The sequence below is a fragment of the Mustela nigripes genome, chromosome 3 (genome assembly GCF_022355385.1).
Source record: "Mustela nigripes isolate SB6536 chromosome 3, MUSNIG.SB6536, whole genome shotgun sequence".
NCBI lineage: Eukaryota > Metazoa > Chordata > Mammalia > Carnivora > Mustelidae > Mustela > Mustela nigripes.
In genome coordinates, this window is record NC_081559.1 from 11626147 (window position 1) to 11651453 (window position 25307).

The 25307-nt window shown below is 40.2% G+C and overlaps 1 protein-coding gene and 1 long non-coding RNA gene across 3 annotated transcripts; both read left to right on the forward strand.

Annotated features, from left to right (window-relative positions):
* On the forward strand, window positions 1-9406 carry MAIP1 (matrix AAA peptidase interacting protein 1). 2 transcript variants are annotated; one of them, XR_009403005.1, is made up of 5 exons: window positions 1-672; window positions 5369-5440; window positions 5859-5985; window positions 7287-7440; window positions 9107-9193. XR_009403005.1 is itself a non-coding variant. In XM_059393142.1 (5 exons), exons 1-5 carry the CDS (start codon window positions 232-234, stop codon window positions 9183-9185), a joined length of 867 nt encoding a protein of 288 aa, XP_059249125.1. In that variant the 5' UTR covers window positions 6-231; the 3' UTR covers window positions 9186-9406. The 2 variants fall into 2 exon arrangements, 1 of the variants encoding a protein (XP_059249125.1); XM_059393142.1 differs by lacking the exon at window positions 7287-7440 and adding an exon at window positions 7102-7249 and having other exon boundaries at window positions 6-672; window positions 9107-9406.
* Window positions 9407-12462: 3056 nt separating this feature from the next.
* LOC132012826 (uncharacterized) lies at window positions 12463-15192 on the forward strand. The gene is made up of 2 exons (XR_009402774.1): window positions 12463-13090; window positions 14474-15192. It is a non-coding gene; the product is annotated as an uncharacterized LOC132012826 (long non-coding RNA).
* Window positions 15193-25307: the final 10115 nt, after the last annotated feature.

A 25307-nucleotide genomic window follows, 5' to 3' on the forward strand; every position in this document is an offset into this window, starting at 1 on the left:
GGCAGCGGCGGACGCGCGAGCGTGGCGGGTCGGGGAGCGAGACTGGGGGCTAAAGGGCCTCTGCGTGAGCGGCGTGCTCGGGGGCGGCACGGGGCCGACTCACCAGAGGTGGCAGTAGCACCTCTGGCAGCTTTACTCACCGGTCTCTCTCCCCGGATGCTGCGCTGCTGGTTTCCCGCCGGCTTTCATTCGACACAGCACAGACGGGGCCTGGGGTGAAAAGTCATAAAAATGGCGCTGGCCGTGCGTCTTTTGCCCCGCTTTCTGCTCTCTCCGCCTCTGTCCGGCGGGGCCGCTCGACCCCTGATTCCCGGTGTAGCCGAGGTGAGGCCGCAGTTGGCCGGACTCTGCTGCTTCTGCCGCCGCCGCCTCGGCTCCGGAGCGGCCCCATTTCCTCGCGTCACTTGGGCGTCGGCGCTGCTCGCTCGCGGCCCTCCGCGGCCCCTGCTCAGCCCTCCGGGACCCCGCGCCGCCCTCTCGGTCTTCCCTGCCTACCCTCGGCGCCGCTACAGCGCGGAGGAGCAGCCCCAGCCGCGCCAGAAAACCAAGATGATCATTCTGGGCTTCTCCAACCCCATCAACTGGGTTCGGACTCGAATTTACGCCTTCCTAATCTGGGCCTATTTCGACCAAGAGTTCAGCATCGCAGAATTCTCTGAGGGAGCGAAGCAGGTTTGTTTCTTGACTTGGGGTTGACCCGTTAGCCTCTCGGGCATTCGGCTGTTACCACGCAGGAGGTCTTGAGCGAAGAGTTTTCCTCCCTGGGTCCCGGGTCTTCCCACGTGGGTAGTGACCCAGGCACCGAGCTCCTTGGCTGCCTCTGGACTTGTATTAAGCTTCAGCCTGTTTGCATGGTCGCCGACGGGGAGGGGTTCGGACGAGACACCGGGGTCAAGCCCCCCAGTTTCTTTTTCCGCTCCGCAGGTTCTGAATCGGATAGAAATGGATTCGACTCCAACCATTTTCTGCCACTTGAAAGCTTCATGGCTTTGTCTTTTCTGAATGTGATTCTCTGCAGAATTAAGACAGTGCCTGGCACACAGTAGACACTACACAAATTGTTGAATGAATGAATGAGTAGATAAGATTGTCTCGAAGAGTAAACCAGATAATTTCCTATTGCAATAATGTAATTTTGGTAGAAAAACGAAACTTCCGGCTAGCTGTTTGGTGGAGCTTCCTTGCCCCGCTCCCTACCCTGCAACCCCTCCCTATCATCCTCTTTAAAGAGTAACCTAGAGCGAAGCAATTTTACCCTTTCCAAGAATTTTCTGAGGCAACCTGGTCGCTGATGAGCGCACAGCGCCCTGCGCACCGAGTTTAAGCCCTGTCCTGTTTCTTTCCTAGTGACTGGTAATATTCTGTCTGACCCTTGTCACACAATGGTCACTTTGGGCCCTAAGATTGCTCATGGATTTTGTGTGCACATGCATTTTTCTAGAATGAAAGTGCATCTATAAATTTCTTTTGAATCCCTTTGAGAGTTTGTCATTCCCAAGCGTTTCAGAACCGGTGATAAATAGAAGTCATGGCTTGTTTCCCAGTTCCTACTGCCATATACCTTACACTTATGCAATTAGTGGGATCATTTCCCAATACTGATACATTTGTTCCTAATTTATTTCAGATTATTTCTGTAAACTATAGCCATTTATATTTATTTGTGTTACCCATCAATCATAAATCATTTCCAACTTTACATAATCCGTGTTGATATTAACTCCTGGTTCCTGCTTCCCTGAGTCAACTCTTGCCTGCTTTATGTGTTTGTAAAAAAATTAAAAAGCAAACGCCAAGCTGGACTTACAGCATTATAAGAGGTAAACCTCTGCTCATATCAGTTCTCAAAATCTTTTGTTCATGCAGAGGTCAAGTGGCATGATTTTACTCTCCTCTGCAGTGCTCACTGATGATATGTGAGTTTGTCTGCCTCATAACATTGTATAACGGTACCAGCTCATTGATATCAGTAAGGAATGAAATCCTCTCCCCAGACTCTGGGGAGGATGCATGGAACACATTTTAGCCACTCTCTCATCCTGTTTCCCCTGTTAGCTATTTTAGCCCTCCTTGCTATGAAGTATCTCCACCCCCCTAATCAGCCAGTCTGTAAACAATTTTTGCCTCATCTAAGTCAGTTTTTATGCATTGGTTGACTGTTATTTCCAAAAGCAATATTGGGTCATCCATGGCAAATCAATTCCCTTAAACCACTGGTTACTTAACATTCCTTTTGTATCAAGCATATCACTTCTTCAACACCTAAGATTTAAAACGACATGGCAAAAAAACCCTCCCTCCTAGATCTCTTAGTGCAACTGTATCTTTTTTTTTTTTAACATGGGTTACATACATACATACATAATTCTAGGGCTTGGGAATAATTTGGTGCAAAAACATTAGCTAGTTCATCTCCTCTCATGGGCTCCACTTGCCCTTTCTCCTTAAGCTAACCTCCCAGCAATCAAATCTTACCTTGGTTTATGAAATCAAGTGATCATTAGATCATTTTCATTCAGGTTTTTTTTTTTTTTAATCAGAGAACATGAAAACAAAAAGGCATTTTAAGGTTCATGATTCTAGTCTAACTCTTCTTTGCCAATGATAAAACAGTGGCTCTAGGATGCATTTTAAGCACTGGGCTGTGACCCAGTCTACAAGCAGTCACTAGAAATTGAGATGGTTATGTACAATCTAGTCAAGTTTTGATTCATTACATGAGCCAAGGGAATAGGTGGTCCAATGCTAAGCTTTATTAGCGACATAGACCCTGCTTTTCATTAATGTGTACACATAACGGGGTGTACTCACTGGGTGGCTCACTGGGTTAAAGCCTCTGCCTTTGGCTCAGGTCACTATCCTAGCGTCCTGGGATCGAGCCCCACATTGGGCGCTCTGCTCAGCAGGGAGCCTGCTTCCTCCTTTCTCTCTCTGCCTGCCTCTCTGCCTACTTGTGATCTCTGTCAAATAAATAAAATCTTAAAAAAAAATATGTGTATATAATATGATATCTTCCCTAATACTGCCATTAAACCATGTTAGTCATATACTGTATGTTTTCTTATATATCTTGTTTGTTAAGTTTTTAGCCTTTTCTATGAAAAAGAGGGCTATTTCCTAGAAGTCTCTCCAGGTTAGACACTCCTGTGTCATCAAGGCCTGCCTCATCAGGGCATAATTCTACAGCAGTTCTGAGGCTCACTCCCTGGAATTAATGCCCACAAGTTAGGGCTCAGTCCCAGATGGCTGCCTCCATTTCAGGCGCTAATCACAAGTCAGGGCTCCATTGGACTGGCCAGTGCACCTTACTTGGTATTTCCAGTTTTTTTTCAAAAGGATACAGTTCAGGAACAGCCAAATAGAAGAGTTGCATAGGGCGAGGGATGTGGGAAGGGTGTGGAGCTTCCGTGACAGCAGGCACCTCATTAGCCTAAACTCAGCTAGGGTTGAAAGGGGCTTGTTTTAGGAGCTCTGTGCCAGAACTCAGAACAAAGAACAAACTTCTATTTTCTTCTGTCACAGTATAGTACTACTGATGTGTGCATATGATCTTCCCTGTTATCAAACCACATTAATCATACCGTGTTTATTTTCCTGTATGGTGCTTGCCTGTTTTAGAGGGCTATTTCCTAGAAGCCTCTTTGGGTTAGACAATCCTGTATTATCAAAGCCTTCTCAGAGCAGCCTCCTAATGGTTCATTATTATCTTATCAGATAATTTGCTCAGGTGGGATCTTTGGCCCCACAAATATCACACCTTGGCCACAAATGAGAATATAATGGTTGGGTTTCCCCGTGATCACTCTGGTCTTCGTTTCTTCTTACCTAAATACCACCATCTTCCTCACATGAAGGCTTATTAATATATGTATAGTGTCTCTGAACCCTCAGGGCAAGGGGTCCTTGAATCTGTTTGGATATATGCATTTTCTCAAAATTCAGCTCTCTCATTGTCTGGTTTGCCAGGGCTGGTGTAACAAAATACCACAATCTGGCTTACTTAAACAACAGAACTTTATTTTCTCACCATTTTGGAGGAAAGAAGTCCAAGACCCAGGTATTGGCAGGTTTGGTTTCTTCTGAGGCCTCTGCCTGCCTTGCAGGTAAATGGCTGTCTTCTGTGTCCTCATGTGGTTTTTTTCCCCCCTCTGTGTGGGTGTCAGAATTTCTTCTTATAAAGTCAGATTGGATTAAGGCCCACCCTCATCTTAATCATCTTTTCAAAGACCCTGTCCCCAAATATAGACCTCTTCTGAGATGGAGTTCGGACTGCTGCATAGGAGTTTGGGGAAAACTGTTAATCCCATAACATATCCCACACACCTGCTTGTCCTGCTAGTTCTGCAGATTTCATCTTGGATGTTCCTTTCAGAGGCCCTCCCTGGTCCTTCCACATTGGCTCAAGTGGCTTTTCTGCTCAGGTCATTCTGTTCCTACCCCTGTCATAGTTCTTGAACTTGTCAGTTTACTTGTCTCCCTTCTCAAGCAACCTGAAAGCTCCTTGAAGACAGGTGGAGTCTTATAACCGTTTCAGTCTCACTGCTGAGAATATGGAGGAGTGCGGTTGGTTCCCCCTACTTTACAGTGGCATCTCGTACTTCAGAGTTGGCATCCACTTAGACTGTAAACTCGTTCGTTATCTTTCCTCCCACTTTCCCAAACCTACCTTACCAATCTTTTTTTTTTTTTTTTTTAAGATTTTATTTATTAGACCTAGAGAGGTCGCAACTAGGCCAAGAGGCAGGCAGAGAGAGAGGCGGAAGCAGGCTCCCCGCCGAGCAGAGAGCCCTAGTCAGACCTTCATCCCAGGACTCTGAGATCATGACCTGAGCCTAAAGCAGAGGCTTAACCCACTGAGCCACCCAGGTGGCCTGCCTTACCAATCTTAATGAGGGTCAGATTGCAACCCAAATCTCCAGACTCCCAGTACAATCTAGATTGCCCTGCTTCTCAAATTCTTTGTGTTCATAGTTAAGGGGGGGGAGGTTGTCACGTCATAGTCATTACAGTAATAACAGTGATTACTTCATTATTATTTTATAAAGGAAAGCTATGGGAGGATTTGTGTTGAGATCTCATGTGTACGCACACACTGTCTTTCCCCTGGTCCTAAGAGTGGAGACGTAATTGGTAGTGAGCTCACTACTGTATATGTGGGAAGGTCCTATGAGAAGAGAAAAGCCAACCAACTTTGAAGGACTCACGCCTGATAATGATATCATAATATTTAACATTGTTTGTCACCTTTATCATAAAACAGTCTTTGTGATACTAAGCTATTTAAGTATGAGCATTGTACATTGTATGGTATTTTGCATGGTGTTTTGAAATAACGATTATCAACCTCTCCCCACTTTTTTTTTTTAAGGCTTTTGCTCATGTGTCCAAGTTACTGTCACAGTGTAAATTTGATCTGTTGGAAGAACTTGTGGCCAAAGAGGTGAAGTATACTTTTAATTTTCCTTTAAAAATAAATGTATTATTCTCCTGCAATAGAATAATACATGTGTTACCTTTATTTATGCTTAAAAGTAGTATGTGTGCCATCAGCCGAAGTAGAATCCCTGTATCTTTATTTTTCGGTGCTTTGGGTCATATAAACGCATAGAATGATGTGCTATTTAAGGAATAAGTAAGTAAATGTGATGTTTTTCAGTTGTCTTTATACTGAATGTTCTGTTGGGAATTACCTATTGAACAATTTGATGCCTTTCAACCTTGCTTTTGAATATGAGGAAATACAGTAGTAAATTTAAAAATAGGCATAGAAAAATTCACTCCATAAGGAACTCATCTGCTTTTTGAAAGGCTTTTGAAAATTCAGCGGGCAAACTATGATTTGCTTTTTCCATACTTAGGTGCTCCATGTATTGAAGGAAAAGGTCAGTTCACTACCTGACAACCATAAAAATGCCCTTGCTGCTGACATAGATGAAATTGTATACACATCAACAGGAGACATCTCCATTTACTACGACGAGAAAGGTAATGCTAGAGAGTAGTCAGTTTAAATTTATGATAAATAATGGCCCAGGAAAGCTAATCTCGTGGGTAATCATGAAATAGTGGGGATTTTGTTGGTTCAAGCAGACTTCAGGAAAAATAATATATTCATTCTTTCAAGACCAGCTCTGGGAAAGTTAAGATATGGTAATAACTTAAACCCTTCTATCTAGGACCTTCCTCTACTACTATTCATTCAGGAGAGATGGTATCATCACCTAAGTTGATGAAAATTGTTTAAGGCTGCTGTCATGTCTCAAATAGAAAATACTTGGGGTTTCAGATTTCCTAACTTGAAGGAAACAATTCAGCATTACCTTTTAAATATATGTTAAATATATTTTGAATATATGTTAAATAGAAGGAGTAAAAGAAAAAGTTGATAATACCAGTTAATGACTTTTTTGAAAGTAAGACTGGCTGTGGAACTCCCACATTGGATTTGTTTGGAGACAATGAAAAGGTTAAAAGGAACTTTAGTAGTTATTTCGTTCTTCTCCTTGGCCAATGCATCCATTTTCCCTGTAGCATTCCTAAAAAATGTATTAACTTCATTTATTTCTTCTAAAATATTTGCTCATAAATGAATGTATTATGTGCCAGGCACAGAGGAAATCTAGCTTTTGCTTACATACTTTGCAAGGCAGTTCTGATATAGGACTCTTTAATGGTTGAACATTTTTCATACACATGTTAATTTAAAACATTTCTATAGATATGTTTAGTGATAAATATTTTCTTCTCCCCTAATATTTCAAATTGCATCTCAGCATCATGGTCACAACCTGATTTTAGCATACTACATTATTGTAGTCATTAGGCACATAGTAAAGTGAATTAGGGTACATAGTACATGCTCAGGAAATCCCAACTGTTATTTCTGAGATGCAGAGAAGAAGGCAAATACATCATCAACGTTAAGAGAATGTTTTAAAAATAGAAAGTCAACTATGTTACTATCAGACTAGACTAAGTATGAAATGTGATTTGTAACAACTGTGTAGCTATTGCCAACTTCTAATTTCATTTTGGATATATGGATGATAGATTTTTGTGATTTGTATTTGTATGTGTGTATGTGTGTGTTTTTTCTCTAAGGAAGGAAGTTTGTTAACATCCTGATGTGCTTTTGGTATCTAACCAGTGCCAACATCCCCAGTGAAACTTTAAGTGGAGCCAGTGTGTTCCAGGTTAAGTTGGGGGATCAGAACGTGGAAACTAAACAGCTTCTTAGTGCAAGCTATGAGTAAGTCTAATCTCATTTCATTGTTTCCTTTCTCTAGAAAATGGAAGGTAGTATGAAGGAAGTATGAAGGTATGAAATCTAAAGGGAGCTTTAGGAAGAAAAGGACTGACATTTGACAAGTTATTTAAGAAGAGAGAAAGTCATAAAGACATACTGGACATGAAACAGAAGTGTTGAGAAGTTAGAAAGAGGTAATATTGCTGAATTTAATTAAAGGATGTTTGAGCTGTCTATTGCTGTGTTATAAACCACTCCCAAACTCAGTCACTTCAAGCAGCTGTATATTTTGTCTGCTGTTTTCCTGCTTAGGAGTTTTGGGAAGGCTCAGCTCTGGGTCTTTCTTGTGGCGGGGGCTGGAGGATTCATTTCCATAGTGGCTTTGTCACTCACACGTGGATTCCCTTGGTGCTCCTTGACTTTTCCACATAACGTCTCATTCTCCAAGGCCTTTCTTCGTGGCTTGGGTTTGTGGCGATCTCAGGCTATTCACATGTTTGATGTGGTCATTGGCTAGACCAGGTAAAAGACTGTGCCCAGGATGGGAACATTTTCACCCTAGTCTGCCTGTCAAAGCAGTCCTAGGACCTGCACATTTGAAAGGGCAGGAGAGACTCCACCTCTTTATGGGGCAAAGCAGAGTCACATTGCAGAAGAACATGTGTGATGGGGCATATGGTTATAACCATCCTTGGAAAATACAATCTGCCACAGTTGGCACATGGACCATCTACTCTCTAGACATTTATTAATCATTTCCTGTTTACCAGGTACTCTGGTAGGGGTTCACGTATAAAATTGAAGTGTTCCTACGTATAAAGAGGTACTGTATAGTAGGTTAGCAACTTACTTAAAAGAGACACTATCATGTATTTTTCTGCTAATAAAATTTGGAACAGTGAACCAGGTCAAGCAAGTCCATGGAAACACAATTTAATATTCATTTAAAAGAAGATACTATCATGTTGCCAAAACTATGTAAACTTGATTTAAAATAACAAATCCCAAAAATGACCTAAGAAAGAAAATATATTCTGTTTCACTAAGGTAAAAGGTAGTCTGACTTTTTCACTTTTCTTGAAAGGACTGCTTTTTTTCTTTTTGAATTTTGTTTTATTTATTACTATACAAAATCTGAATCATCTCCTTTTAAAGACATCATATATAATTAAAGAACAATATAACCAATACCTCTGCTTCTTCTGATTTTCCCTATTAAGACCACAGACAGTTCATAAACACTGTTATTTCCAAGACTGATCTAATGTATATAAACCAAATTCCACTAAAGTACCCTTTGCATTACGGTGGTCCAATTTATTTTTCTTCATATTAGGCATTTGTGATAGCTATTATTTAACAGCAGAATAATAAGGATATTAATAATAATAATTGCTATTATTATTACTATATAATAATAATTATATAAGGATAATTACATCCTTCTGCTAAAGTTGGCAGTTCTTGGACTGTCTATTAGTTGATTAAGATACTCATTTTAGGGGCACCTGGGTGGCTCAGTTAATTGTGGTCGATTCTTGATCTCAGCTCAGTTCTTGATCTCAGAGTCGTGAGTTCAAACCCTACACTGGGCTCTGTACTGGGTGTGGAGCCTACCCCCCCCCAAAAAAAAGAAAAGAAAAAACTCATTTTAGTGGAGAATATGGTAATTTTGTGAGGATTTTTTGTGTGTGTGATTGAATTGGTAAATTAAACTTGTTTTGTTTTGATGTTTATTTATGATTAACCATTAGCTATTGCTAAAAACTGTCTCTAATGTACACTTGCAAATTATATAGTTACCCAAGAAATACTTGGACTAATGTTAAGATTAATATTATTTGTAATTTTTTCCCCTAGATTTCAGAGGGAGTTTACACAAGGAGTAAAGCCTGACTGGACCATTGCACGGATTGAACACTCAAAGTTACTAGAATGATCTTTCTTGGAAAAACCAGCTTACTGGACTTCTGGCAATTACTATGAAAAATTAAGGAAAGAAATTTTGGACGAGTTGATCTTCACTTAGTCAAGACTGTGGCTCACTTTTGTATTATTTTGAAATATTTCTTGTAGTATATCGGCATGATACAATAGAGCATTTTCCACAGATGCCACGTTCTATAAAAGAGATCAAAGTAAAAAATGTATAACAGCCCATTGTTGGTGTCATATTCCATATCATTTCTAATGTTACTTGTACACAAACTAATTTTATAGGCATAAAGAAAGTCTTGAAAAAACATTTCTAAATTAATAGTCCTTAAATATTTGTCATTAATACGTTTAAACCAGTAGTTCAAGTATGTCTAAGATTTATTTTTAAAAATCATTGCTGCTATTTGATTACTTCTGGTCACTAGCTAGATGAGAAGGACTAGATGGAATTGTACTAGGTTGGTCACAGCAGAAGCAAAAAGATCAGTGAACTTGAAGCTTACTATAGCACCAAAAGAAAAAAATAGAGTAGTGCCTTAGCCACCTATGGGATAATATCAAATCCTCTAACATACTTGTATTTGGATTCCTAGAAGTTTGGGTAAGGGAGGCAAAGACAATATAAGAAATAATGTCTGAAATTTTTCCTAATTGATGAAAACTATAAACTCACAGATCAAGAAATTCAATAAGCAGGGTAACATAAAGAAAACCTCATTAAAGGTATACCATGATCAAATTGTTGAAAACCAGAGAAAATTGTAAAGCAGCTAGAGGAGAAAAAAAACACATTCTGTACAGAGAAGGACTATATTTCTTTTCTCCAAGTGCAAGTGAGAGACGTTGTTAGAATATCTTTAAAGAAAAAGCATATTACCCTAGAATTCTATATTCAGCAAAAATACCCTTCAGAAAAGGTGAAGAAAGGCTTTTTTCAGACAGGGAAAAGATGAGTGAATTTGCTGCCAGAAGACCTGTTTTTTGTTTGTTTGTTTGTTTGTTTTTTTAAAGATTTTATTTATTTATTTGACAGACAGAGATCACAAGTAGGCAGAGAGAGAGGGGGAAGCAGGCTCCCCGCCAAGCAGGGAGCCTGATGCAGGGCTCGATCCCAGGACCCTGAGATCACGACCTGAGCTGAAGGCAGAGGCTTTAACCCACTGAGCCACCCAGGGGCCCCCAGAAGACCTGTTGTATAGGAAATGTTAAGTGCTGGGACCCCTGGGTGGCTCAGTTGGTTAAAGGTCTGCCTTCAGCTGAGGTCATGATCCCACAGCCCTGGGATCGAGTCCCACATCGGGCTCCCTGTTCAGTCTTTAAAAAAAAAAAAAAAATTGTTAAGGGCCAATGGACAGAATAGAGTCCAGAAATAGATCTGTGCCTATTGGACAATTGGTTTTTGGCAAAGGCGCCAAAGCAATTGAGTGACGGAAAGGTAGTCTTCTTAACAAATAGAATAACTATACATTCAAATGGGAAGTCACCTCAGCTTTTGCCTCACACCATACATGATTTTAGTGCAAACTTTGGATTCCAAATTGGGTCATAGACTTAAAAGCTAAAATTCTAGAAATTGTAGAAAGAAACTTTGCTATCTTGGAATAGACAAAGATTTCTTAGGACACACAAAGCATCAATTGTGAAAGAAAATAAGTAAATTAAAATATATCGAAATTAAAACTTACACTCTTTGAAAGCAGTAAGAAAGTGAAAGCTGGGTCACAGATTGGAAAAAATACTTGGAATATTTGACAAAAGACCTATATTTGGAAAATAAAAGTAATGCTTATGAAGCTCAATGAAAAGTTAACCCACTAAATATTGGGCAAAAGATTTGAATAGATTCTCCATGAAAGACTCAAGTTGCCAATAAACACATAGAAGGATGCTCTATATCCTTAGTCAATGGAAAAATGAAACTACATGCAGACAAAACCCACTACAGACCCACCAAAACGGCTTTGATAACAAAAACTGCCAGTACCAAATATTGGCGAAGATCTGAAGCAACTGGAATTCTCAAATACTGTTAGTAACAATGCAAAATGATACCAACAACTTGGAAGATATTTTGGCAGTATCTTATAAAGTTAAGCACATGCTTTTAGGATCCGGCAATTCTGTTTCTAGGTATTTAAGAGAAGTGAAAACCGACATCTATACAAGGTGTTGTTTGTGAGTGACCATAACTTTGTTCTTAATGACTCCAAACTATAAAGACTTCCAAACGGTTCGGTAGATGAACGGATAGACAAATGAGTGAAGGAAGCCAGACACAAAAGAGTACTTAACTGTACAATTACATTTCTGTGGAAGTCTAGAAAAGTCGAAACATGTCCGTTGTATCATTATTTACAATAGCCGAGACACCAAGTTGGAGGCAAGTTATTTTACCTAAAGGGACATAAATTTGGTTTGACTTCCAGCTAGTTTACTTTTTAAAGCTCTTTGAAAATGTTCCGCTACATATTGGAACTCTCCAAACTGGCAATTTTCCATTTCTTTGTACTTTCTCTGATTAAGTCCCCTATTTTGGGTATGAGCCCTTTGTCAGAGAACAAAGCCCCTTTCAGGTGTTTGGTGTATAGTGTCTCCTCGGTTTAAAAGTTTCCTGAAGTTTATTCTTAAAGTCTGTTGCTAATATATCATCACTTCCTTTACAATTTTGAATCTGCCTTCAATTACGTGTAAAGGAGAGACTACATGTCCCTAAGCCATGCATTTCAGATATATATGTTCCCCTTTCAAAGCCATTTTCTTATGTACAATTGGGTTATTTAAATCTCCTCCTGCTGTTCCCCATCCTGCTACTTTTAATCACTTTTTTGCTTTTTCAGGGGCTAGCAATTAAGCAAACTAACTATAAATTAGCCCAGGAATAAAAATATATATATATACATATATATAACATTTCTGGAGACTATTATAAGCCTACCACTAGGTACAGTGTATGTATGTGTACGTGTAATGTGTGTGTGTGTGTATGTATACATATACATATGTATATACTTACATATATTTGTATATATTTATTCTATAATATCAAGTACACAAATCACTTGTAAGATATTCTTGCCAAAAATTCATATATATATATATATATATATATATGTATATATATATATATGAATAGGGTGTAATATATAAAATATATCCTTATGTGCTAATATATATGTGATCTGTATTATACATATACATGTGCTAGAGAGGGAGAGGTATTAGGGAATTTGTTTATGTGATGTGGAGGGAGGCAAGTTAAAAATCTGTAGGATGGGCGGGGGTGGGGGCAGGCAGGAGACCTAGAGAAGAGTCAGTGCTGCAGTTTAAGTCGGAAGGTGATCTCCTGACAACATTCATTCTTCCAGGGGAGAGGTGTCCTCGTCTTCTTTTAAGGCCTTCAACTGACTAAAGGAGGCCCACCCTATAGTATGGAGGATAATCTGCTTTACTCAACTCTGCTGATTTAGATGTTAATCTCATCTAAAAATACCTTCATAGAAACAGCTAGAATAACGTTTGGTCAAATATTTGAATATCATGACATAGTCCAATTGACTCATAAAATTAATTGTTGCGACTACAATATAGACTACATACTCTCCCCTTAGAAACAAAATCATGTACGTTTTGCCATATTGTTTCATCTCGCCACCTCCCCCCTTTTTTTTCTTAAGATTTTATTTATTTTTTTGACAGAGACACAGTGAGAGGGAACACAAGCAAGGGAGAGAGGGAGAGGGAGAAGCAGGCCTCCCACCAAGCAGGGACCCCGATGCGAGACTCGATCCCAGGACCCTGGGATCACGACCTGAGTGGAAGGCAGAGGCGTAACGACTGAGCCGCCCACGTGCCCTCTACCCGCCTCCCCGTCTACACACGCACAGTTTTTATCTAAAATATTTGAAAGTAAGTTCCATACATTGTATATTTCACTCCTAAGTATTTCAACATGCATTTCTAAAAATAAGGACATTATCCTATGTAAATATGAGTATTGGCAATAATTCCATAATATCATCTAATATTTAGCACAAGTTTAAAATTCCACCAATTACCTTTTTTTTTTTTACCCACCAATTATCTTTTAACCAAGATCCAATCAAGGTTCACATGTTGCATTTAGTTATTATGTTTCTTAAGTTCTTTTAAAAATTTTTAGAATATCCTTTTATTTTTATGACCTTGCAATTTTGAGGAGTCTAGGATGGTATAACATATAGCCTAGTAAATATATAGTATGTCCCATATGTTGAATGTGTTTGATTATTTTATTATGGTGTCATTTCTCTAAACTGGCTGAAAGTTAGGGCTAGAGGCTTGATTAGATTCAAGTTAAACATTTTTGGCAAGAATATCTTACAAGTGATTTGTGTACTTGATATTATAGAATAAATATATACAAATATATGTAAGTATATACATATGTATATGTATACATACACACACACACACACATTACACGTACACATACATACACTGTACCTAGTGGTAGGCTTATAATAGTCTCCAGAAATGTTTATATCCTAATGCCTGAAACCTAGAATATGTTACCTTACATGGCAAAATGGGAATTTGCAGATATATTAAGGATCTTGTGATGGGGAGAATATCCTGGATTAGCTGGGTGAGCTCGATGTTATTGCAAGGGTCCTTATAAAAGGGAAGCAGATAGGTCAGGGTCAGAAGGAGATGCAGTAATGGAAGCAGAGGTGGGAGTGATGTGAGGCCACGAGAGCCAAGGAATGCAGACAGCATGTAGAAAGTAGAAAAGACAAGAAACAGATTTTTCCCTAGAGTTTGCAGAAGGAGCGCAGCCAGACTTCTGACCTCCAGAACTGTAAAATAGTAAATCTGTGTTGTTGTAAGCCACTAAGATTGTAGTAATTTGTTACATTGGCAACAGGAATTAATATACCAGATGATCCTTGCAAGAATTCTACCTTAGTTTACAAAATAATGATTCTGTAATTCTGTAACACACCTTCTATGGGCATTCTATATAACAGTGCCCCTTCCCTTTAAGAAATCACCACTCATAAACTTTAGTCATCCAATGTAATATCAATTACAGTTAGTATTCTGATGCTTAAATAGCCACAGTTTGGCCAGTGAGAGCCCCTGTAATGTGTTCACTGTGAAAGGTGAAGACTCTTATGACCATAGTAGTTAATCCTTATATGGTTCTGTATTTTTTTGGCATAACAGCATGTCCCAGGATCTTCATGTTCATTTCCTGCCTCAGACCTGAACAATCAGTGTTTTGTCCAAAGAATCGTAATTTCTTTTCAGGGTGATTGCTATAGACGGAATGTGTCCTCCGCAGATTCATATGTTGTCATCCTAACCCCCGGTATCATGTCATTAGGAGATGAGGACTTCAGGAAGGATTCAGTCCTGATGGTGGAATCCTCACGAGTGGGATTAATGTCTTCAAAAAGATCCCAGAAGTTCCTTTCGCCATTTGAGGACACACCTACAATCCAGGGAGAGGGTTTGTACCAGACACTGAATCTGCTGTCATCTTGATCTCAAACCTCTCGCTCTCCAGAACTGTGAGAAAAAAATGTTGTTTCAGCCACCCCGTCTATGGTATTTTTGTTACAGCAACCTGAATGCACTAAGACAGGGTGTTTACAAACCAAGCTTTGGGCATCTTGAAGCATCTTAGCATTTAATATTTGCAAGAGAATGCTCATATTTATATATATATTTGAGATTTGGGTCATTTTTCTAAAGTAGCTTTGGGTGAGTTAATGTTGATTTCTTGCCTTTATTTCTGTCGACCTTATTTAAAACAACTCCTCCCCATCACTCTCTGTGCTTGAAACCAGATTTATCTGCTATTGTAGTATATATTACTTTGTTGATTTATTCCATTGTCTATCTCTCCAACTAAAGGAGGGACTTTATCTTGTTCACTACTGTATTTCCAGGGCCCAGAACAATATCTGGCATATGGCAGTACTTAGTAAATATTGCTTGAACGAATAAATAAATGAGCAAGCCTCGCCTCTATTGAGTTTCCTAGCTCACATGGCCGGAATATTTTCCCTCTTGCTTTTTTTGGTGTCCCAGCAACCTGGATGTGGTTTCTTTTATTATGTACAAACCCTTTCTCAATGGGTAAGTGACCTTGCTTTTATAGTCCCATAATGAATGTCATTTATCATAAGTACCACACGGTGGCGCTAATTGTGTATGGAATCTGAAGGCTAGGCTGGGCAGTAACATTTGACAGGGTCTGAAGTCACGGAGAAATGGGAGAATTGCTTTGCTTACTGACAGATTTTTGTAGGTAGATGTGTTGCAGGAAACCACTTAACAAAAAAGCTTCATGAACAGAATTTATGGATGTTAAAAGGGTTAAGTGCATGAGTCAAGTCAGGGGGAACTTACCCACATCTCTTCTCTTACTGTTGGAACCATAGATTGTATCATTCAGTTCTGCTGTGATCACTCCCATCTTCAGAAGGTATTTTTCTGGATGGGGTAGTATATCAGGATAATGCCGATTGCAATAACAATCTCCAAATAGTGGTGGATTGAAGCAAAAAAAAATTTATATATATGTATATATATGCATGTATATATACACATGTATATATACACAAAAACTGTATATATATATATACATATGCCTGGGTGGGGACTCTGCTCAGCAGTGAAAGCGTGTCACCTGCCCTCGTGGACACAGCTGACGGGCCACCACTACCTGCTATGATGCGAAATGAAAACTACAACTCTGCATGAGCAATTAAATACTAAACTTGGAAGTGATACAGCTCATTAGCCAGGACATGGCCCTACTCAACTACAGAGCTCCATCAAATGCAATTAATCATGTGGCTGAAAGGCAGAGATTGAGAAGCATTTGGTGAGCAGTAATAATTGGTACCACATGCGGCAAGGAACTACCTGTCTTATTTTAATACTAAGATTGGCTATTGTGGAGCCAGGATACTATTGCATCAAAAAGATCAGGAAGCTCAGTAAAAAAGAAAAAAAAAAGGGACTTCCCAGATCTTCTAGTGACTTATTTTTAGCTGACGATTATTGACTACTCCGCTATAGGGGCCTGAAGATGAGGGGCTCTATTAATGTATACCAATGATTGCAGATGCCTTAGACCAGCGTTAAGTGACAGAGGCCATAGAACACCTGAATTCCATTCTCTTCTGTGATGAGACCTGCCAAGTGCTTTAAAACACCCCTTGGATTAATGGGGGCACCATGTGGATTCAAACTAAGACCTTACACAGTGTCAATCTTATTATAAGTTGTTCATTGTTCCAAAATAATAATTCTAAGAAACTTAGATAAAATAAGACTTTATGAGAGTACTTAATCTTGGCCCTTCAATATCAATTTAGGTAGATCATGCAAATATTGGGGTATCATTTAGGATTAGTTCTGACTGCATGAAACAAAAACTTTTAAGACCGTGGCCTTAAAAGAAGTAGTTGATTTCTCTCACACATAAAAGAAATTCAGAGATCGAGTACTTTGGGCTGGTATGTAACTGCACAGAGTCCTTCCAGTCAGGCTCCTTCTAGGCTCCTTCAAGTGAGCACTGTCTTCCTTAGAGTATGACCCTTGCCCTCATAGTACAAAATGGCTGGTAGAGCTCCAGCCATTATATCTATATTCTAGTGTCAGAATGGGGGGAAGGAAAGAATAAGCAAAGGGTATATACATCAGCTGTCATTTGAGATGTTTTCTCAAAGATCACACAAAACACTTCCATTTAATTTCATTGGCTGGGAATTAGACATAGGGTCATACACGGTTTTGCTAGGACTGGGAAATACACTCTTCTTGCTGGGTACATTTTATTGCCCAAATAAAACTAGGGGTCCTAAGACTAAAGGAAGAGGAGGAGGCAACTAATAATTTGTCCTAATTGGGTTACTTGAGTCATGTGTCGGTGTGGACTCTGGTTAGATGGCCGACAGGTTTGCTTTGCCTGCTTCACTGACTGAGACCACCACATACTTTCCAGCTGGGGTCTTGTAATAGTCCTAAATATTACCAGCTACTTTTTAAAACCTGAATGTAATACAGCACCTAGAGAAAACTCGGAGCCCACAGCTGCTTAAGAATACTCCAAATAGTGGGGCGCCTGGGTGGCTCACTGGGTTAAAGCCTCTGCCTTCGGCTCAGGTCATGATCTCAGGGTCCTGGGATCGAGCCCCACATCAGGCTCTCTGCTCCGCGGGGGAGCCTGCTTCCCCCAATCTCTCTGCCTGCCTCTCTGTCTAATTGTGATCTCTCTCTCTGTTAAAAAAAAAAAAAAAAAAAGAATGCTCCAAATAGTATGGAGGCCTCACTTCCTGTTGTTTATGCCACACAGACATTCCTGCCTGGAGGACTCTGGATAGTTTATTCCATCTTCAAAAATAGAAACCTCTTGACTGTCCTTCCCTTCCCCCATTCTATAAACCAATCGGGCTATGGGACATTTTATCAACATTTTACTTCATTTACTTGCTTAATGAATTCCAACTCTGGTTCAATTTTGTATGAGAGCTAGTTAAAGTATCCTGTGATACTTTCTGCCTTTATGTGAAGAAATCCATCAGGAACCATGGAAAACGTAGATAATCAGATCCTGTGATGAGCCTTCCTCAGCCTCTGACTGTGAGCATGGGGAACTATGGGCAAAGCTCTACAGGTTTAGCGGAGCACCTCTCTGCCCTCCTCCCCACCCCTTATCCTGGCTTTATTGATTCTCAGAATGTGCACTGTAATATGGCACTAAAAGTGCCAACAGAGGGGTGCCTGGGTGGCTCAGTGGGTTAAAGCCTCTGCCTTCAGCTCAGGTCATGGTCCCAGGGTCCTGGGATCAAGCCCTGCATCGGGCTCTCTGCTCAGCAGGGAGCCTGCCTCCCTCTCTCTCTCTGCCTGCCTCAGTCTACTTGTGATCTCTCTGTCAAATAAATAAATAAAATCTTCAAAAAAAAAAAGTGCAAATAGAGCAAAATATGATTTATCTCAAAAAAGAATAGCTAATTCCAATAACTGGCCTTGTTAATTAATTTATTCCTAGGAAAGAGACTCCCTATTATTGCTCCCTAACGAAGAAATAAACACAAACTTTAAAACCAACTTAAAGTTTTTACCATACAACAAATCACATATTTTAGTTACCATCAAGTATTTTTAGGTAATATTTTTTCTGAAGAGTAACACCAAGAAGTAGCATTGTCTGGAAGAAGCCACTCTGTGTGGCCTTACAGGAATTTTACTTCCCTCCCTATCTGGCCCTTCCCACTAGTCGCTGGCTTCCCATTCTTTCTCTTCCTCAGGCACATTCAGGTTGTCCCTACTTTGGCATTTTTGGAAGAACGATCCCCTTGCCAGTTAGATGCTCTCTGTTCAGATCTTCACTGGCTGGTCACTTCTTGTCATCCAGGTTCCAGTTTAAATGCCTCCTCTTCCATGAAGACTTCCTGCTTGTCAGGCCTAAAGCAGCCCGACCCGATCAGGTTCTGCTGTTTTATTCTCACAGCATTTACTGTCACCAATACTTTCTTTTTTTCTTTATTTGTTTATTGTCTGGCCTCCCTCTGCTAGGATGGGGGCTTCCCATTTCAAGGTAGTGCCTCATCACATCTGGGAAAATATCCTTACGTCACTGCTGTTCAGTTTCGGGTAGAGTTTCTCAGCCTTCGTACTATGGACACTTGGAGCTACATACTTCTTTATTGTGGAAGCAGCTGTCTTGTTCCCTATAGGGTATTTAGTGATTTCTCTGGCCCCCTAGTTGTGACAACCAAACACGTCTTGACCTTGCCAAGTGTCCCTTGGGTAACGAAATTGCCTGCAATTGAGAAACACGGGTTTAAGCTATTGGCAGCTGTGTTGTTGTGTTAGGGCTCAGGAGGTGGTATTGTCAATGTTGTCTGAGACGGATAGTACCTATCATTTATTGATTGCCTCCAGGTATTGGGCAATGTTCTATGGGTTCTACATGTAATCAACACAACATCCCTTATCATAGGTACTATTATTATCCTCGCTTTACAGTTTGGGGAACTGAGGCACACAGTGATTGGTTAACTTTTCTAAATTCACACCGTTAGTATGTGGTGATGCCCAGGATTCATACCAGACAGCAGCCTCCAGAACTCGGTGCCGAGAGGAGCGGGCACTGTTGTGGGCATCTCACTGCCCTACCTCGGGTGGAAGGGACTGGGCATCTGATGGGCTCCATCCCTCCAACCCAAACGGCTGTTCATCCAGCGACCATGGGCAAGTGACAACTTTCCTCTCCAAGCCTCATTTACATCGGCATATAAGAACAAACAAACTAATTAATTAAAAAACCCCATGCAGAGTTGCTTTAGACATCGATTGCAATAGCCTATCTGTAAACACCCTGGTTTGTGACACGCAGTAAGTCCCGAATTCATCTCTGCTCTCCTTCCCTTCCCCTTGGCTCCATGCTCCAAGTACTGAAGGCAGGTCCTAAAAATCTTGGTTAGACAAATCCATGGGGATATCTAACCTTTAAGCAATCTGCAGGGTTTTTGTTGTTGCTGACCAGGAGCAGGTGAAAGCATCCCTCTTCGAGACAGCCTGCCCAGCTGGCATCCTCGTCTGCTAAAGACCACTAGCCACATCAGAGCTTCCCCAGAAAGCCACATGGAGATTTTAAAACTGTACTAACTGGCTGATGAGTAGCTTCCCAGCTTCATTTCTTGATGTGAGTAAATTAATTGCCTGACCTATTGTTTTCTAACATCACCAATTACTGCAGTTTGCAGATGACTGGCTTGAGCTCTTTGGCCAGCAGGGGCCCTCCTTTGCCAACATAACCAAGTTGGTGTTCAGGCTGGTGGGCAGAGCCCACTGGAAACTGAGTACCTTTGAAAAGTTTGCTTAGAGGAGGAGGAGCAAGATGGCAGAGCAGTAGGAAGCCTAAATTTCATCTGGTTCCAGGAATTCAGCTAGATAGTTACCAAACCATTCTGAACACCTACAAACTCAACAGGAGATGGAGGAGAAGAGTAGCAGCAATTCTATGAACAGAAAAGCAACCGCTTTCTGGAAGGGGGACATGCAGGGAAGTGAGTCCGAGACAATAAATGGAAAGATAGACCATGTGAGGAGGGAGCCTCTGCCAGCCAGCTCCTGTAAGCAGTAGAGCAGTGGAGCACAAAGTCAGAACTTTTAGAAGACTGCTCCACTGAGGGACATCGCTCCAGAGGCTAAGCGAGGGGTGAAGCCCTCGCAGGGACAATGTGGTCTCAGGACTCAGGGTCACAGAAAGGCTGGGGGTCCCTGAGTGTGGCAGAGCTCCCAGGTATTGGAGCAGGGAAACCACGGCAGAGACAGAGCCGAAGAGTGGGCTCTCAGCTCGGGGTTACCTTAAACCATGATCCAAGGCACAGCTGGGCCACTGCTCTTCAAGCAGGGACCTTACAAGTGGCACTTCCGAAGAGACCCCCTTCTTCCTTCCCTGGGGGGGTGTGACACGGAAGCACATGGCAGGAATCTGCTGGGTTTGGAGACTCCAAATGGGGTTGTGTGCCAGAGACAGAAATGCTCCGTCACAGGCTGGGTGAGTTCAGATCGCAGCTGGAGACACCAGGGAGACAGGAGTGATTGAGAGCTTTTCTCTGAGGGCGCACTGAAGAGTGGGGCCCTGATCTCTTGGCTCCTCTGGGCCGGAGATTGGGAAGCCGCCATTTTCATTCCCGTCCTCTGGAAATCTATGGAAAGCGTTCAGGGAAAAAAAGCCCACGAGAGCGAACTGGAGCTGATTACTTAGCCCGGCCCCTGGCAAGGCTGGTGCAATTCTGCCTCAAGCAAAGACATTTGAGAATCATTGCAACAGGATCCTCCCCGCAGAAGATCAGCAAGAACATACAGCCAAGACCAAGCTCACCGATCAATGAGAACTACAAAACTCCAGTGCTAGGGAAAAACAGCACATAGAATTCATGGCATTTTACCCATGATTCTTTAGTCTTTCAAAGTTCATTTTCAAAATTTTCTTTATTTCTTTATTTCATTTCTTTATTTCTTTTTCTATTTTTAAAAATTTTTCTTCTTTTCTTTTTCAACAAACATCAATACCTTTTTACATCAATACCTTTTTAAAAATCTTTTTGAATTTTAATTTTTATAGTCATATTCTACATATTCTACATAAATATTACATAGAATATTACATATTCTACATAAATACATATTCATTGTATTTAACCTTATTTTATATATATGTTTTTCTTTCTTTAAAAATTTGGGATACAGTTTATTCTAACAGACCAAAATATACCCTAAATCTAGTGTATGGCTTTGTTCTAGTCTCCAGCCTGATCACATTCTCTCTCCATTTTTTTTTTCTTTCTTTTTTCCACCAGCTTCTTATCTTATTAATTCCTTTCTTAAAATATTTTTTAATTTTCACCTTTACAGTCATATTCCATCCCTTCACTGTATTTACCCTTGTGTGTGTGTGTGTGTGTGTGTGTGTGTGTTTTCCTTCTTTAAAATTTTGGAACACGGTTTCTTCTAACAGACCAAAATACACCCCAAATACAGTGTATGGTTCTGTTCTATTCACCAGCCTGATCATATACCTTTTTAAAAAATTCCTTTCTACTCCCCCCACCAACCATTTTGAGTCTCCTCTTATTTGTTTAGGGTACATTTTTCTGGGGTCATTGTTACCCTTTTAGCATTTTGTTCTCTCATTCATCTGTTCTTCCCTAGACAAAATGACAAAACAGAAAAACTCACCTCAAAAAGAAGAACAAGGGGCAGTACCGAATGCCAGGAACCTAATCAATAGGGACATTAGAAAGATGTCAGAACTAGAGTTCAGAATAATGATTATAAAGATACTAGCTGCACTTGAAAAAAGCATAGATTATACTAGAGAATCCCTTTCTGGAGAAATAAAAGAACTAAAATCTAACCAAGTTGAAATAAAAAAATGCTATTAATGAGGTGCAATAAAAAATGAAGTCTCTAACTGCTAGGAGAAATGAGGCAGAAGAGAGAATTAGTGATATAGAAGACCAAATGATGGAGAATAAAGAAGGTGAGAAAAAGAGAGGAAAAACAACTACTGGATCAGAAGGGAGAATTTGAGAGATAAGTGATACCATAAGATGAAACAATATTAGAATGATTGGGATCCCAGAAGAAGAAGAAAGAGAGAGAAGGGCAGAATTGCAGCAAATTTTAAGAGAGAACTTCCCTAATCTGGGGAAGGAAACAGGCATCAAAATCCAGGAGGCACAGAGAACCCCCCTCAAAATCAATAAAAATACATCAACACCCCAACATCTAACAGTAAAACTTAGAAGTCTCAGAAACAAAGAGAAAATCCTGAAAGCAGCTCAGGACAAGAGGTCTATAACATACAAGGATAGAAATATTAGCTGGGCAGCAGACTGACCCATGGAGACCTGGCAGACCAGAAAGGACTGGCATGATATATTCAGGGTGCTAAATGAGAAAAATATGCAGTCAAGAATACTATATCCAGCTATACTGTCAATGAAAATAGAAGGGGAGAGAAAAACCTTCCAGGACAAACAAAAACTAAAATAATTCAATAATACCGTGCAAGCCCTATAGGAAATATTGAAAGGGGTCCTCTGAGCAAAGAGAGCGCCTTAGAGTAACATAGACCAGAAAGGAACAGGGACAATATACAATAACAGTCACTGTAAAGGCAACATATGGCACTAAATTCATATCTTTCAATAGTTACCCTGAATTAAGTGGGCTAAATGCCCCAACAAATGGGCACCACAGGGTATAAGACTGAATTGAAAAAACAAGACCCATCAATACGCTGTCTGTAAGAGACTCATTTTAGACCCAAAGACACCTTCAGGTTAAAGTGAGGGGGTGGAAAACCATTGGCCATCCTAATGGACATCAAAAGAAAACTGGGGTGGCAATCCTTATATCATATAAATTAGATTTTAAGCCAAAGACTATAATAAGAGAGGAGGAAGGACACTATATCATACTTAAAGGGTCTGTCCAACAAGAAGATCTACCAATTTTAAGTATCTATGCCCCTAACATGGGAGCAGCCAATTATATAAGCCAACTAATAACAAAATCAAAGAAACACATTAATACAATAATAGTAGAGGGGAATTTTAACATTCCCCTCACTGAAATGGACAGATCATCTAAACAAAAGATCAACAAGGAAATAAAGGCTTTAACTGAAACACTGGACCAGATGGACATCACAGATATATTCAGAGCATTGCATCTCAAAGCAACAGAATACACATTCTTCTCTAGTACACGTGAAACATTCTCCAGAATAGATCACATCCTGGGCCACAAATCAGGTCTCAACTGGTACCAAAATATTGGGATCATTCCCTGCATATTTTTGGACCACAATGCTTTGAAACTAGAACTCAATCACAAGAGGAAAGTTGGAAAGAACTCAAATACAGGGAGGCTAAAAAGCATTGTATTAAAGAATGAATGGGTCAACCAGGAAATTAAAGAAGAATTTTTAAAATTTGGGGAAACAAATGTAAATGAAAAAACAGCTGTTCAAAATCTTTGGGACACAGCAAAGGTGGTCCAAAGAGGAAAATATATAGAAATACAAGCCTTTCTCAAGAAACAAGAAAGGTCTCAAATACACAATCTAACCCTACACCTAAAGGAGCTGGAGAAAGAACAGCAAAGAAAGCCTAAACCCAGCTGGAGAAGAGGAAAGTTTGCTTAGAACAGAGGTTCTAAATTTGGGGGCCGCCCATTTCTGTGGATAGAATTCTGTGAACTTTGGTGAGGAAAAAACTGTGTGTTTATTTTCAATTTAAGATTTTCTTCAATTATGAATGTAGGCAACAAATCATAGGTTATTTATAGATCCCACCATAGGGGCTGCAGAGATCTTGAACTATTGCTTGTATCCCTCATGTCTTCAAAATTATGGTAGCAATAGGACCTGCTGCTGGAGCTTGTGATTTAATATAGTAATAAAAAAGCACATATGGACCATATCATATATTTGTTGTTTTTGTTGTTGGTATTTTAACATTGATATCATTAGTTTGCTATTTTATTTTACTTTTTTTTTTTTAACATATTCTGAGAAGAGGTCCATGAGCTTTACCAAACTGTCAGAAGTATTCATGGTGCAGGGGTGCCTGGGTGACTCACTCAGTTGAGTGAGTGAGAAATCACTCTTGATTTCAGTTTAGTTCATGTTCTCAGAGTCATGAGATCGAGCCCCATGTTGGGCTTTATGCTGAGCATGGAGTCTGCTTGAGAGTCTCTCTTCCTATCCCTCTGCTCCTCTCTCTGCTCATGCTCTCTCTCTCAAAAGAAAGAAAGAGAAGAAGAAAGAAACAAAGAAAACCAGGGTATAGAGAGAAGATTAGGAACACTTGGCTGAGAGACCACTAGGCTAGTTTCTGGAAGAAAGAAGTTAGTCTTCAAAGGATCTTTATAGTTAATAATTTCTAGTTGTGCCTCACTTCTTGCCCTTCCGTCTCCTCTGATGACATAAAGATGTGTCAAACATGTCAAAACTACTAGTTACAATGCTTGGCAGTGTACAGTTTATATCAGAATGAAATTTTAGTGTATTCAGAATCGTGTTGACTAAATTTTAGACCATTCAGGATGCTAGACATTCTGGCCTTGGGGAGGAAGGGGCCTGGATTTTTTAGCTATCTCTGACTTCACATTCTTTGCTATAATTGGTTGATTTCCAGGGCTCAGGAATCACCTGAAATCATGAGTCTCTCTTTATGCTCAGCTCTAAGAGACAGAGTCACTTTTCAGTGAGAAGGCATCAGCTCATGGGAGTGTTGCTTCCAGATTCTATTCCTCTTCCACTCCTGTAAGAAACATTCTGAAATACATATATCGGAAGTGGGGATGTGGAGAGTTCCTTTCCCCAGATTCTTGTTTCTTTTCCCTCAGCGAAGTAAAGCCAGACCAGGCCAGGCTGAGATGTCTAATTTTCCCAACCAACGTTGATAGCTCATCCTGGATCTTGGCCCTTGAAGGCACAGAAACCAAGCAAGCTCACACAGTAATTGTCCCTTTAGCACTTTATCCTCTCCCTTTCTGAATCTCCTACTTTCTCTCTCCTGGGTCTTTATGCTCTCCCTTCCCC